This window comes from Coffea arabica, chromosome 4e, assembly GCF_036785885.1.
Source record: "Coffea arabica cultivar ET-39 chromosome 4e, Coffea Arabica ET-39 HiFi, whole genome shotgun sequence".
Taxonomy (NCBI): domain Eukaryota; kingdom Viridiplantae; phylum Streptophyta; class Magnoliopsida; order Gentianales; family Rubiaceae; genus Coffea; species Coffea arabica.
Window position 1 is genome coordinate 20,163,543 of NC_092317.1, and position 13,859 is coordinate 20,177,401.

At 36.2% G+C, this 13,859-nt stretch overlaps 1 protein-coding gene across 1 annotated transcript; it reads left to right on the forward strand.

Annotated features, from left to right (window-relative positions):
- Positions 1-2,984: 2,984 nt before the first annotated feature.
- LOC113740891 (uncharacterized) lies at positions 2,985-3,563 on the forward strand. Its single transcript, XM_027268405.2, has one exon. It carries the CDS (start codon positions 2,985-2,987, stop codon positions 3,561-3,563), a length of 579 nt encoding a protein of 192 aa, XP_027124206.1.
- Positions 3,564-13,859: the final 10,296 nt, after the last annotated feature.

Below are 13,859 nucleotides of genomic sequence, written 5' to 3' on the forward strand. Positions count from 1 at the left end.
AATTAGTAATTAGAATTTAGATATTGGTAATTTGGAATATCATTCATGTTTGAATTATTGATATTTGAATGCGTAACTTGTAATTTGCAAGTATTAGTGTACTCTAAAATTACATTACATATTTAACATAAAAATTCATATTCTCTATTAACTAATCTTAAGGTTTTAAGCATAGACAAGACAACCAAGCAGTCTAAGTGAATACATATGAATTGCAAATCAATGTATTAGTGTATTGGCTTTCACTATTAAAAGCAACTTGGTGTTGTAGCCTGTAAGTTTGTAATTAGATTGATTATAATAGCAGCGTAGCTATTAAACTTGATAACAGGGTTTAATTAGGCTGGAAATTGCAATTAAAGGATTGAAATTCATAAATTTTTGCATATGGGTATAAATGGGTAACCCGTCAAACCCAATTAACCAACTTAGAATTGTCTTCCCCCATGCTTCCTCTCTTCACCCACCCAATTTTTTTTTAGATTTTTCATTTTGTCGTGATGTTAATTACTTTTGTTTCATTTTTATTATTATTTGTTGGTTTTATCTTATCATTTTATTTTCTCTTAGTTTGTTAACTTGCTCATTTTTTAGCATTACCAATTTATAACAAGTTTTATCCTCTTTTCCTATCTTTCTAAAATGAAATTTTAAATTTACACACGAAAAAATGCTAGGGGTTCAAAATTTTTGAATTAAGTTTTTATATTAACTTTTTTTTGAGTTTTTATGTTAACTTTTATAGTACTTAGTTCAAATTTTTATATTCTTATTGTTCAATTATTAAATAGTATGTAATTTTATGACATAGAGTAGGAATGGAAAAAAATTGGTAATTAGGCTTATTAAGCATTATAAGTAAATGTTTAAAACTAATGATAGGTGCAAAGGGTGGTATAAATTGATAACTTAGTTTGTAAAAATGAGTTTAAATGAGTTTACAAAAAATTAAAATAAATGAGTTATAAATGGATAATTGGGTTACCCAATTCATTTTTTGACTTACCCATTTATATCATCTAATTAAATGGGTATAAATGAGTTGATTCACTTATATCTATTACCCATTTTAACCAACTTAAACCCACCCAAATCATCCATTTTAACACCTCTAGTGGTGGTTAAGTGCAGTTTCTTACTTATATGAGGATCAAATTGGTATAACAAAAAATGACAACAAATTTTAACACCAAAAATCATGCCTCATGCTTTACATATAGAAAGATATTCAAAATCAGAGTACTCACCCTCAATTATAGAATAAAACTATAAAAATATTTCTGATCATGCATCCTTTACACCAAAATGATTCACTCACCGAGTATATCATAATTGCAACAATTTGTATGACTCGCATCCTTTAGAGGCAATTATGACTCATATGATTGATTCTAAAGTGATTGATATTCTAATTAATTGATTGACATTTTGTCAATAATTAATTAGCATCTCCCATTTGATAATGATTGGTGATTGATATCCTGATTAATTGATTGACATTTTATCAATAATTAATTAGTATCTTTGATTTGTTAATGATTGATTGGTATCTTTTGTTAATTGATATCTTATTCAATTAGTAAATCAATCAAATGATCAATTAGTCAGAAAATGTTATTTCAATTATAAATTTTGGCAAGATTTCCTTGATGGAAGGAAACCCAAGGGATTTTTGTATTTTCCAGTAAGGGTCCCTAGCCTAACCTATAAATAACATGTGGTATTACATCAATTGTACACTTTTGGTTTGGTATAGGTTAGAAGATCCTTGCTCTAAATTCTCCTACTTTTTTTCTTCTACACATTTACATAGTTTCTTTGTTAATATAGACAAGAAGAAGGCAAGAAGACAAGGAGCTGTAAGGACTAATCTTTGTTCAACAACAATGGTTGGAGGTAAATCATTTAAATTTTCACTGCTTTGTACAACTCATTTGTACTTATTTGGTTTAACATGTGGTATCAGAGCCACCCTCTAGCCATGTTGTTTAACATATAACTTCATGGTTTGTTGGCAATATGAGAAAAGCTACATAGATTCATTGAATGTTAAATGAATCAAATCCAATTTGTCATGGGATCTAAGTATCCATTATCTCAATTATTGAGAATTAATGGCTAATCCCATGTGTATGTATCATTCTTGTGATGATTTATTTGGTCATGCAAGTATCTATCATACTTATATCATTAGTATGATATTTGATCTTCATTTGGTTATACTTGTATATGACAATATAACTAATTATATCTTACATGAATTATGGTTAGTATACTTATGCCTTTTGATTTTGCATCATGTATACTAAAATATCATAAAAGGTTAAACTTTGCTTTTGGGGCATTTTATGAATTCTATTTAAATAACTTCATCCCTCTTGAAATTGTGATTAAAAATTGGCATCAGCAGTTTGTTTGTTTGCTACACCTTTGCCTAATTATTTAAAAATATAAATTGTGACATCTTTCAACCTTTCTCTTTTATCACCTATGTAGATGTTATCATAAAGATTTTTGTATCTTATATTTAAAAGTGGCCACAGCATCTTAGATACTAGATGCTTAGAATTTTAATCACATAAGTGTCTAATGATTAAATGAATAATGTATAATTAAGTAAGCAATTAACTTGTTACAATTATCACTTGGTCCACAGGAAAATGGTAGTTTTAATAAGATTAGTTGAACTAAGACAATAAATTTAACATTGTGTTAAGAGATTTTCCTAGGCCCACAGGTATGGAAAATTTCTATTTTTATAGTTTTAATTCACCAATCTTGTTATAAGGAAAGTAAAGTCAATGCATGTTTGGCAACCTCTACCCACAAGAAGATTTGAATTAACATTGGTTAATTCAATCCTTATGTCTTAAATTTCATAGCAATAATTTATATTTATTCTTGGATATTGCAGTTTTTTCTACCACTACTCTTTTTAATGATTCATCTCATATTCCAATGCTATTTGGTAAAAACTACACTGAATGGAAGGACAAGATTCTTCTGACTTAAGGTGTAGGGATCTTGATTTGGCACTTCATGAGAATGAACCACCCATTCCCATGGATTCTAGTTTGTCAAATGAAAAGGCTGCTTATGAGCGGTGGGAGCGATCTAATCACTTAAATTTGAAGCTCATTAAGTCACATAACAATCAAAGCATTAAGGGTTCAATCCCTGATTGTGACCCAGTCAAAGCTTACATGAAAGCAATTGATGAACAATTTGTAAGCTCTGACAAGGTTTTGGCTAGCAGTCTTATGAAGAAATTTGCACGCATGACATTTGACAAAAGTGGGAGTGTGCGTGAGCACATTATGGAAATGAAGGATATTGCTGCTAAACTAAAGTCCCTTAAAGTTGAGATTTCTGTGTCATTTCTTGTGCATTTCATTCTCAACTCTCTCCCATTGAAATATACTCTGTTTAAGATCTCTTATAACACACATAAAGAAGAATGGTCAATTAATGAACTCTTGATTGATACGAATTCCGTTGATGATGAAATTCGTGACAACAAATTCCGAATCGATGGCGATTGTTATAGGTTTGGAAATGGCTGAATTTCCTCCTCTGAACCTCTCTAATCCCTGCGATTGGAATTTCGATACTATCTTGATCCTTAATCTTACAAATTAGCAAACCCTAGGAATTGTTAGAAAGCGCTACAATCAAGGATGATCTTCTTGGTTGATAAATTGAACGAATACTAGAGAATTCTAGATGTTCAAGGATAGCTCGTGGAGCCAACAGAGCAGTCTCTCAGAAAGGTTTTGTGAAAATATCGTAATCTGTTATTCATGCATGATGAACGATGTTATATGTTTCTTGATACAATGCATAACCAAACTGGACTAGTAATGACACAACTAATTAGACCTTGACAGTCGGCCCAAAGCCCTAACAACTACCCACAAATCCAATCTCAAGGTTGGACCGTTTTATTTAGCTATGAATTCAAGCCCAAATGCAACGAATTAAAGTATGCCTAGTTACATACTAAACTTGGCCTACAACATTCATCTTCAACCTTGAATTGGAGCAAATTAACAAGACTTGAACCTATGCTTGGCGCTCCAATTGAATCTTGGACTACTCGAACCATGGCTTGTAATAACTCGTTGAAGTGCTTGGCTCGAGCTAGCGTAGTCAGACTCTTCGGAACTATCACGAACCCGACTTGAGTGCTAGGATCAACTTGAACAGTCTTGGATATTCTATTAGTCCCCTCCTCTTGAAAAGGATTTGTGCTCAAATTGGCCTCATCGCCTGCAAGAAAAGGGCTTAAGTCAGATGCATTGAAGGTTCACTCTGTACTCATCTGATAACTCGAGTTCGTAGGCATTAGCGTTGATGTGTTCGAGTACTTGGAATGGTCCTTCTCCACGTGGTAGCAACTTATTGCGACACTGGACTGGAAAAAATTCCTTTCTGAGGTGAAACCAAACCCAGTCACCTGATTTGAACACCACATGCTTGCACCCGTTGTTGGCCTATGTAGCATACTGCATCGTCCACTTCTCGATGTTTGCTCGCACTTTCTCATGGAGCTGGTGGACATACTCTATCTTTTCTTACCATTTAAGTTCACTTGCTCAGAAATAGGTAAAGGCACTAAATACAAAGGCTTTAGTGGATTAAAACCATAAATTATCTCAAATGGCGAATATTGTGTAACAAAATGACCAATTCGATTATATGCAAATTCGACATGAGGTAAACACTCTTCCCACGCCCTAAGATTCTTATGCAATATGGCACACAACAAGGTAGAGAGAGTCCTATTAACTACTTCTGTTTGATCATCAGTTTGTGGGTGACCAGTTGTTGAAAATAACAACTTAGTGCTTAACTTAGATCACAAGGTCTTCTAAAAATAGCTAACGAACTTAATGTCCCTATCAGACATTATGGATCTAAGAACACCATGCAATCTTACTGTCTTTTTGAAGAACAAATTAGCTATATGAGATGTATTATCAGTCTTATGACAAGCAATGAAATGCATCATTTTAGAAACTCTATTGACGACAACATAGATGGAATTATTGTCCCTCCTAGACCTAGGCAATCCTAATATGAAATCTATAGAAAGATCTACCCATGGCTCCTTAGGTATAGGTAAAGGAGTGTAAATATCATGTGGATGTACCATAGATTTAGTTTGTCGGCATGTGATACACTTGTTAACAAACCGCTTCACATCTTACTTCATACGCAGCCAATAGAAGTGTTCTTGCAAAATAGAATAAGTCTTAGATATCTCAAAATGTACCATTAATTTTTCATCATGTGATTTCTGTAACAACAATTTACGGATCAAACAGATGGGAATGCATAACTTATCAACATAATAAAGGTATCCATCAGAAATGAAAAACTTACTCTTATGAGATATTCTACAAGACTCATAAATCACCCCAAATTCTGTCATTCTGATATAAGTCCTTAATAAACTCAAACTATAGTATCTTAGTATCTAAAGTGGTGATTTGGGTGTACCTACGCGATAGTGCATCAGCAACAATATTTGTCTTACTAGACTTGTATTTGATGACATATGGGGATGATTCAATAAAGGCGATCCATCGAACATGCTTCTTGGTCAGCTTGTGTTGCGCCTTTAGATATTTCAGAGACTCATGATTAGGGTGAATTACGAATTCCTTGGACTACAAGTAATGCTGCCACATCTCTAATGTTTGAATCAGGGCGTACAACTCCTTATTATATGTTGAGTAACTGAGTGCTATCCCACTAAAATTCTCACTAAAATAGGTGATCAGCTTCCCTACTTACATCAATATAGCACCAACTCCAATACCTGAGGCATCACATTCAATTTCAAAAATTTTGTTGAAATCAGGTAAAGTCAAAACAGGTGTGTGTGTGAGTTTGTGCTTAAGGGTTTGGAATGCCTGTTCTTGAACTTCTCCCTAGATGAATCTCTAATTCTTCTTGACAACTGTAGTCAATGATACGGCCAAAATGCTAAAATCTTTCACAAATCGCTAATAGAAATTCGCAAGTCCATGGAAGCTTTGAACCTCACTCACGGATGTAGGTGTTGGCCAGTCTTATATGGCCTGGATCTTGCTTTCATCCACCTATATACCTTGTGCACTAACTGTAAAAAGATAGAAATATAAGTTTATTAGTACAAAAGGTGCACTTTTTAAGATTGACATATAGCTTCTATCGTTGAAATACATAAAAAACAGACCTCAAGTGCTCCAAGTGTTCATCTAAATTATGACTGTAGACAAGGATATCATCAAAATACACTGCAACAAATTTTCCTAAGAGTGGATGTAGTATATGATTCATTAAGTGCATGAAAGTACAAGGTATGTTAATCAACCCAAAATGTATAACTAACCACTCATACAACCCATACTTGGTTTTAAATGTAGTTTTCTATTCATCTTCTTCCTTTATCTTAATTTGATGATAACCATTTTTTAAATCTATCTTAGTGAACACAATTGCACCATGCAGTGTATCTAATATGTCGTCTAACCTAGGAATAGGGTGATGATACTTTTTCATTATGGCATTGATTGCTCGACAGTCGGTGCACATTCTCCATGACTTATCTTTCTTCACCACTAGAATGATTGGCACTGCACACGGACTCAAGTTTTCCCTCACCCAATCTTTGGTCAGCAACTCATTGACTTGGTGTTCAAGCTCCTTTGTGTCTTCAAGATTGCTCTTGTAGGCTGGTCGGTTAGGAGTGGCTGCTCTAGGGATGAAGTCAAATTGATGTTTGATTCCTCTGACAAGTGGCAATCCACTTGGTATCTCTTGGAGGAAGATATCGTCGAACTCTTGCAAAAGAGATACTACCTCTCTCGACAAAAGTTGGATCTAGCTCATTAGTAGACAATAAAATCTCTTTACTAAAAAGTACAAGGAAACACTGCTTTGCATTTGGAGCTCTTTTTCACTATCTTGGTTTTCACAAAAAAACTTGATTTCTTTCCTAATTTTCCTATTTTGGCCAAATCCCCTTTGTGATTTTTAGACTCACTAACTTCAGCCTTAGTTAATGATTTTTTTCTCTCACTTTCCTTTTGAAACTCTCTTTGTAAGCTAAGTTAATCCTCATGTACTTGCTTAAGAGTAAGAGGAACAAATATGACTTTCCTACGCCTGTGTGTGAAGGTGTATTTGTTATTAACCCCATTAAAAGAAATTTTTCTATGATATTACCAGGGTCTACCAAGTATAATATGACTAGCATGAATAGGCACTACATCACATAGAATCTCATCCTTGTATCTACCAATCTTAAATGAAACAAGCAACTATTTGGAGACATGAATCTCACTATTACTATTGAGCCAATGTAGCATGTAGTTTTGCGGGTGGTCTGAGGTAGCGAGCTCCAACTTCTTGATCATTAGTGTGCTCGCCACGTTAATACTGCTCCCTTCGTTGATTATCAAGCTAAACACGTTATCTTTGATTAGATATCGTGTATAGAAGATATTGTCGCATTGTGCCTCGTTGTCCTTGAATTGGGTGGTGAACACTCTCCAGACAACAGGTCCTAACCCGACTTGGTCATCGATGATGTACTCTTCCCTCGATTTTTCCTCCTTATCTATAAGTGGTAGCATACCCTTATACTCAGCTTCATCGTTTGACACTATCTCACCATTAGGGAGCATATTCATTGCCTATTGGTTGGGACATTGACTAGTTATGTGTCCCCATCCCTGATACTTGAAACATCTAATGCCTTGACTTCTTCTCTTTGGTGGCTCTGAAGACACTTTAGGGGTTGCTTTAGTGTCTTGGTTGGGTGGCTCTATCTTCGGCCTTTGGGTAAATGGCTTGATCGTCTACTTAGGATCAGTAAAATCTCTCCTGGGTTAGCTCTGCCTGGAAGGTGGGGTCGAGTATGTGTAGCTCGTTCATTGTGGTTGACCCCTTTTTTTGAGTCTCTACTCAGTCTTCACTGCCTTGTCAACCATCTCCCCAATATCCATGTATGGTTGTAGCTCAAGTCGCTCGACTATGTCGAATTGTAGTCCATTGAGAAACCAAGTCATGGTGGCTTCACAGTCCTCTTGACCATCTGCTCTCAACATTGTGACCTCCATCTCCTTGTAGTCCTCCGTGGGATAAGGTCTGCAACTTCTGATACAAGTCGCTGTAGTAGTAGCTCAAGACAAATCTCTTCCTCATAATTGCTCGAAACTCGGCCCAAGTAGTGATGACGGGTTCTCCACTCCTAACTAGTCCCACCAAACAATTGCATAATCAATAAATTCGATTACTGCAAGTTTGGTCTTCTGCTCCTTGATGTAGTTGAGACATTTGAAGATCATTTTTGCCTTTCACTCCCACTCGAGGTATGCCTCGGGATCCAACCTCCCTTGAAACACCGGAATCTTCATTTTGGTCCCTTTTATAGGATCACTTCCTTCATTGGTCTTGACTTTTGTTTAGACCTTTCGTTATTAGAGCTTTCGAATTCTCCAACTTTACTCTTGTCTAGTCGCCCCTTAGATGGCATTTGAGACAACTCCATGCAATCCATTCTTTTATGCAAGGCCTTCATATCATTATATATTCTTCTAGAAAAATCTCCAAATAAGGCCTCTAACTTAAGGGTTAGGTCAACTTTAGACTCATGTCCCTTCATCGCTTAGATACCCTGCAAGAAAAGTTAGTATAAAGAAAATATATCCTTTCTCGTTCCATTACGTGTATGCACTCAACACTCATGTTTACACTCAGATTTTCCTCTAATAATCTCACCAAAACTCTTTAATGACTCTTGGCTGCTTCCCTTAAATAACATAGAATCCCTTCAAAATGTTCTAATTCAAACTCTATGATCAAGTCCATTGGTGAACTAATGAATGTACTTGGTAAGTCAAAGAAAAGACACGAATTCTGAAAATTTGGATAAGGAAATTTGGATAAAGAACAATGATGCTTGAAATTCTATTTGTGCAAAGCTGGGAAATAATGAGTTAACAACTAGTGAACACGACTCAACATATTAGTTCAAAGGATGACTAAAATTTTGAAAATTTTAACATTAGACCACTAGAACTTTGAAGATGTATTCAAAGCTGGAGATTATTGGAATTAACTAATAATTAACAGCTCAAACACTAACAATGTTGCAACACAAAGACTTGTAAGATTGATACCTAGAAGCTGAAATTTTGATGCTTGACAGAAATCTGTAATGTTGCCTGCACTTTAGGACCTAACTATTGGAAGTTTTGGACGAGATTTCTAGACTTCTAAGGATGAATTTTTTGGCTAGAACTACTAGAAAAGAAAGCTAATTAACGACACAAAGAAAGCTGATGACTTGACTCGACGCACAAAACCTGTGATTTTTTTTTTCACACTACAGCCAAGAACTTTGGATGAACAAGAGGTTGTGGATTGACAAAATTTGCAGCTTTGATTTGAACAAGCTTCAATTCCCAAACCCCAAACAAACTTCAAGAATGTATCAAGAATTAATGAATATTCAAGAAAAGTGATCCCAGAATTCAAGAAACAAAGAAATTTCTGGAAAATTCCCCTCAAACAGCCAAGGTTTCTCGGTTTGCAACAAGACAAGTTTAGGGTTATACAAGGCTTCAAGAATTGAGACAAAAATTTCAAGAACTTCAAGATTGTTGTTTGAACAATCATGAACTTCAAGAAATCTGGAATTTCGACTCAAAGTTCCAAGAGATTATGTCAGGTTAGTCCACTTTTATTCCAAATTCACAGCTCAAACAATCAAGAACCCTAGCAACTACTTCGGTCCTTTAAGAAAGTTACCACCAGAAATTTTTTTCCAAGAACTAGATTGTGTAACGACCCCACCGTACCCAGAGGCGTACCAAAGGGCTTAGCAGGCCGTCTGCCTAACTCGCGCCAGGACTCGAAATCAAAAACTAATAACAACTAGTCACACCCAAACGGTTACTATACACATTATATACGTGCTCAAAAGTTCACTATGTACATCATATACAGCAGCAAAAGTGTTCTATGTACAGTTCAAAAGTAGAAGTCCGAACTACTGCTTCATGCTATCACTACAACTATAACCATAAGGTGGACCCTAAGGTGGGTCCGAACACTTATCACTATTACTATTACACACATATCAATTGCCCAAAGAAAGGTATTAAACCTAACTAAACTAGTCGAACGCCCAAAAGTGGTCCCCGCGTCGACCCTTGTAAGGAAAACAAAGGAAAGGGGTAAGCTAAACGCTTAGTAAGTACGCAGGGGTAAAAGCGTAAATTTCACATGGTGGGAGTAATTAAAGTCACATAGTGTCAAGTTAAAAGCAAAATAATAACACAGATGTAGGATACAGATTGGCTTCAAAGCCAAGTAGTTTGTCATGATTGACCACCTGCCGACACTCCGTCGACCGCAAAGTATGGTCCGTAGAGCTCCACTTGTCAACCCGCCGTCCGCCTTAGCACCCACACTGGCCAGTCACCCACACACACATAATAGCTCGAGCAAGGTTGGTTCATCCACACAGGTTCACATATTTGGTTCATAAACCAATTCATATATTTAGTTAACCTGATGATCTCAAGCCTAAGTTAGACTAGCTTCGACCAAGCCCCTGCCGGCTCGAATAGTCCAACTAGGTCCTGAGATCGGGCCCCACACATATCACATGTCACACATATCGCAAATGTCACCCCGAGCTACAAGCTCTAGGGTTCAGCCCCAACAGCATGCTATTTACACATATCAAGTACAAGTATGGGTATATTTTAGAGTTTAGGTCGAGTGTGATAAAGTACACCCTCGCCTAAAGTTCCTTTCATTCAAAGCATAACACATAAAGGCGTTGACTTAGACACATAGCCCTAGATACTTACCAAAGTACAAAAAGCTACAATTAAGTAAAAGCGTCGTCCACTCCGCTAGCGGGCCCCAGCAGCCGCCTCTAGCTCGTCGCGGTCTGCAATAGATGATTGCGTCACATAAGACCATAAACGGTTATCAAATAGCAAATCATAAGCAAAACGGCAAAAACGACGCGTGTGCGCGCGGAAACGACAGACGGAAACGGAAACGGCCGTTAGTACGGAAACGGCCGTTAGTTCGAAAACGGCAGATTTGCTACCTCTTTTCATTTTCATCATAAGTTGGGCTACAAGTGTCCGTTTAAGGCGTATGAGGCGCCGTTTCGAAGCTAAGAGGATACACTATAACTTTTATGGAGACCTCAAGAACTGAAACTGGGATCTTCAGTACCAAGCGAACCAAACAAATTGGGTCACGAAAGCTGTCCAAGGTCAAATGGTCAGTTTCAGGGGTGCTGGCCGTTTTATATGCTACACTTATCCAATTGATCTGAAACTTGACAGTTAGAAATTTCATTCCAAGATGAACAACTTTTATGAAGGCTGGAAAACCGGAATCCAAACGTAAATAGGTCATCTAGACCAAAACAGGTTCGGACAGCTTAAGGTCATTTTCGCGGACAGGCCCTGTTTGATTGGCTATATCTCAGGTTTTATAAATCCGATTCATGAAATTCCAAAGGCGTTGGAAAGCTCTGATATAGGGCTATAAGTTTGGTGTTTTGGTCACGAGCCCGATCAGCTTGTAACCTGGTCAAATTCGAAGCCAAAGTTCCAGTTGTAAACTGTCCTGGTTTGCTGTTTTGCTGGACCAACGCGCGCAATCGCGTGAAACAAATTCGCACCACACACACAAGATTCTAAGCCATGGCTACACCATTCTAACACATATAAAACACTCCCTAATTGCCCTAACAAGACTCCCGAAATACCTCATGAAAACAGCCCCTAACCCTAACCTTTTCTAACCAAAAGGCAAGTTCTACATTCATTAACCTCTCTAACCAAAGCTAATCCATATCTAACCAAGGCATAATCATTTAAGCCCTAAACAAACCCAAAACATCAGCCCCTCAACCTAGGGTTTCTTACCCAAATTTCGGACATCATCACACCTCACCCAACAAACAAAATTAACAACTTAAGCAAGTCATTTATAAGCTTAATTTCACCACCAAAGCATTAATCTAACATAAACCATAGAAACCCTAATTTGTCTTAGCTTGACCGAAAATGAAGACATCCAATTTAAGCAAAATTAAACCATAAAACCACCAAGAATTACAACCATATCATCAACAAAAGCACTAACAACAAGAATCAACAATTTCAAAGGCTACAAGCCTTAATCCTCCTAGCAACTTTCAAGAGGAGTTTCTTACCTCCAACCAAGATATAGTACAAGAGTAGGACAACCTCCACCAAGCTCCAAGGTGCTCCTAGCAAGCTTCAAGACCAAAGATGAAAGCTCCAAGTGCAAGAATTTTGCAAAGTTTCTTCTCCTTTTCTTTTCTCTCTCCCACGGCTCACTCTCTCTTTCTTTCTCTTGTTGTTTTGACTCATATCACTTATGGTTCCTTATGTCTTATGACTTAAGGGTTATAAGACAAACACATCTAACAACTCAAGATATTTTCTTATCTCAACCAATCACAAAATAGCATAGGAATTGCCTTTAAGTCCTTGCAACCTTGTCTTGTCAAATTCTCCACTCTTGCCCTAATAACTTTCATTTCCTATCATTATACTCCATAGGACTTAATCTTAGCTTAATCCAAATGCCCTAATCTCACTTAGCAATTGCACTAATCACCCTTAAACTTTACTTACCTATTCTAAAACAATCCTTATCACACTTAAAATTAACCACATAACCACTTTTATGTCAAGGCCAAAATTAAAGTATAAACTAACTTAAACACTTTAAACCAAGGGTTAACTAGGGTTTCTCCTCGTTTAGGGTTTTCTAACCTTTTAAACCCACTTAACCCTATATCAATCTATACAAACACATACCTACACATGTCTAATACTCATTCAAACATGCAATGGCAATAGAAATGGCTATCTAGGGTTTCGCTTAAAAATTTTTGATTTTTGAGCAATTAGGGTTTCTCAAATTCCCAATTAGGGATTTTCGGATTATTTGGAATCATAATCACAGTAAAACTTATTATTTTCACATAAAATCACAATATAGGGCAATCGGGGTCTCACAGATTGACTTTTTTTTAACTTGAAACCCTAACTATAATCAAGAAACAATAATATTATGAAATTCTAGAACAAGAAAATGGATGAAAATAGCAAGAACAATTCGGACAGAATCAATACAACCGAAACCCTAATTTAGGCGTGACAATAATTACCTAACGGCTAGAAAAAAATTTTCTGAATTTTTGTTGGATTGTTTCACAAACAATTGACATGGATTAATAGCACAAATTAACCCTACAATCCGGACAAAACAAGAGAAAGTAATGACTACAAGTTCTGGATAGATTGCAACAATAATCGCCTAGAACAAGGACAAGACGCAATGGAACAAATAACCCTAGCGGCTGTATTTATTTATTTTTTGTCAATTTTCTGAAATGAATTCCATGAGAAACAATACAAATAAACATTAAATTTTGGACCAGAAACACGAAGAAACAAGCAACACAAAGACACAACAGAATTGCAACTATAAACAATGGAATTTACTCACGATAAACAAAGAACTAAGACGCGACGAATGAAGAAACCCTAGTGGTTCTTCTAGATAGCAATGGATTGATTTTTAAAAACCAAAAAGACTACGAATTGGAAAAAAATGAAGGATATAACCTGAAAAATCACCAACTAACTCTGATGCCAGCTGATAGGAATTCCGTTGATGATGAAATTCGTGACAACAAACCCCGAATTGATGGCGATTGTTACAGGCTTGGAATTTACGGAATTTCCTACTCCGGACCCTTCTAATCCCTGTGATTGGAACGTTGATACTATCTT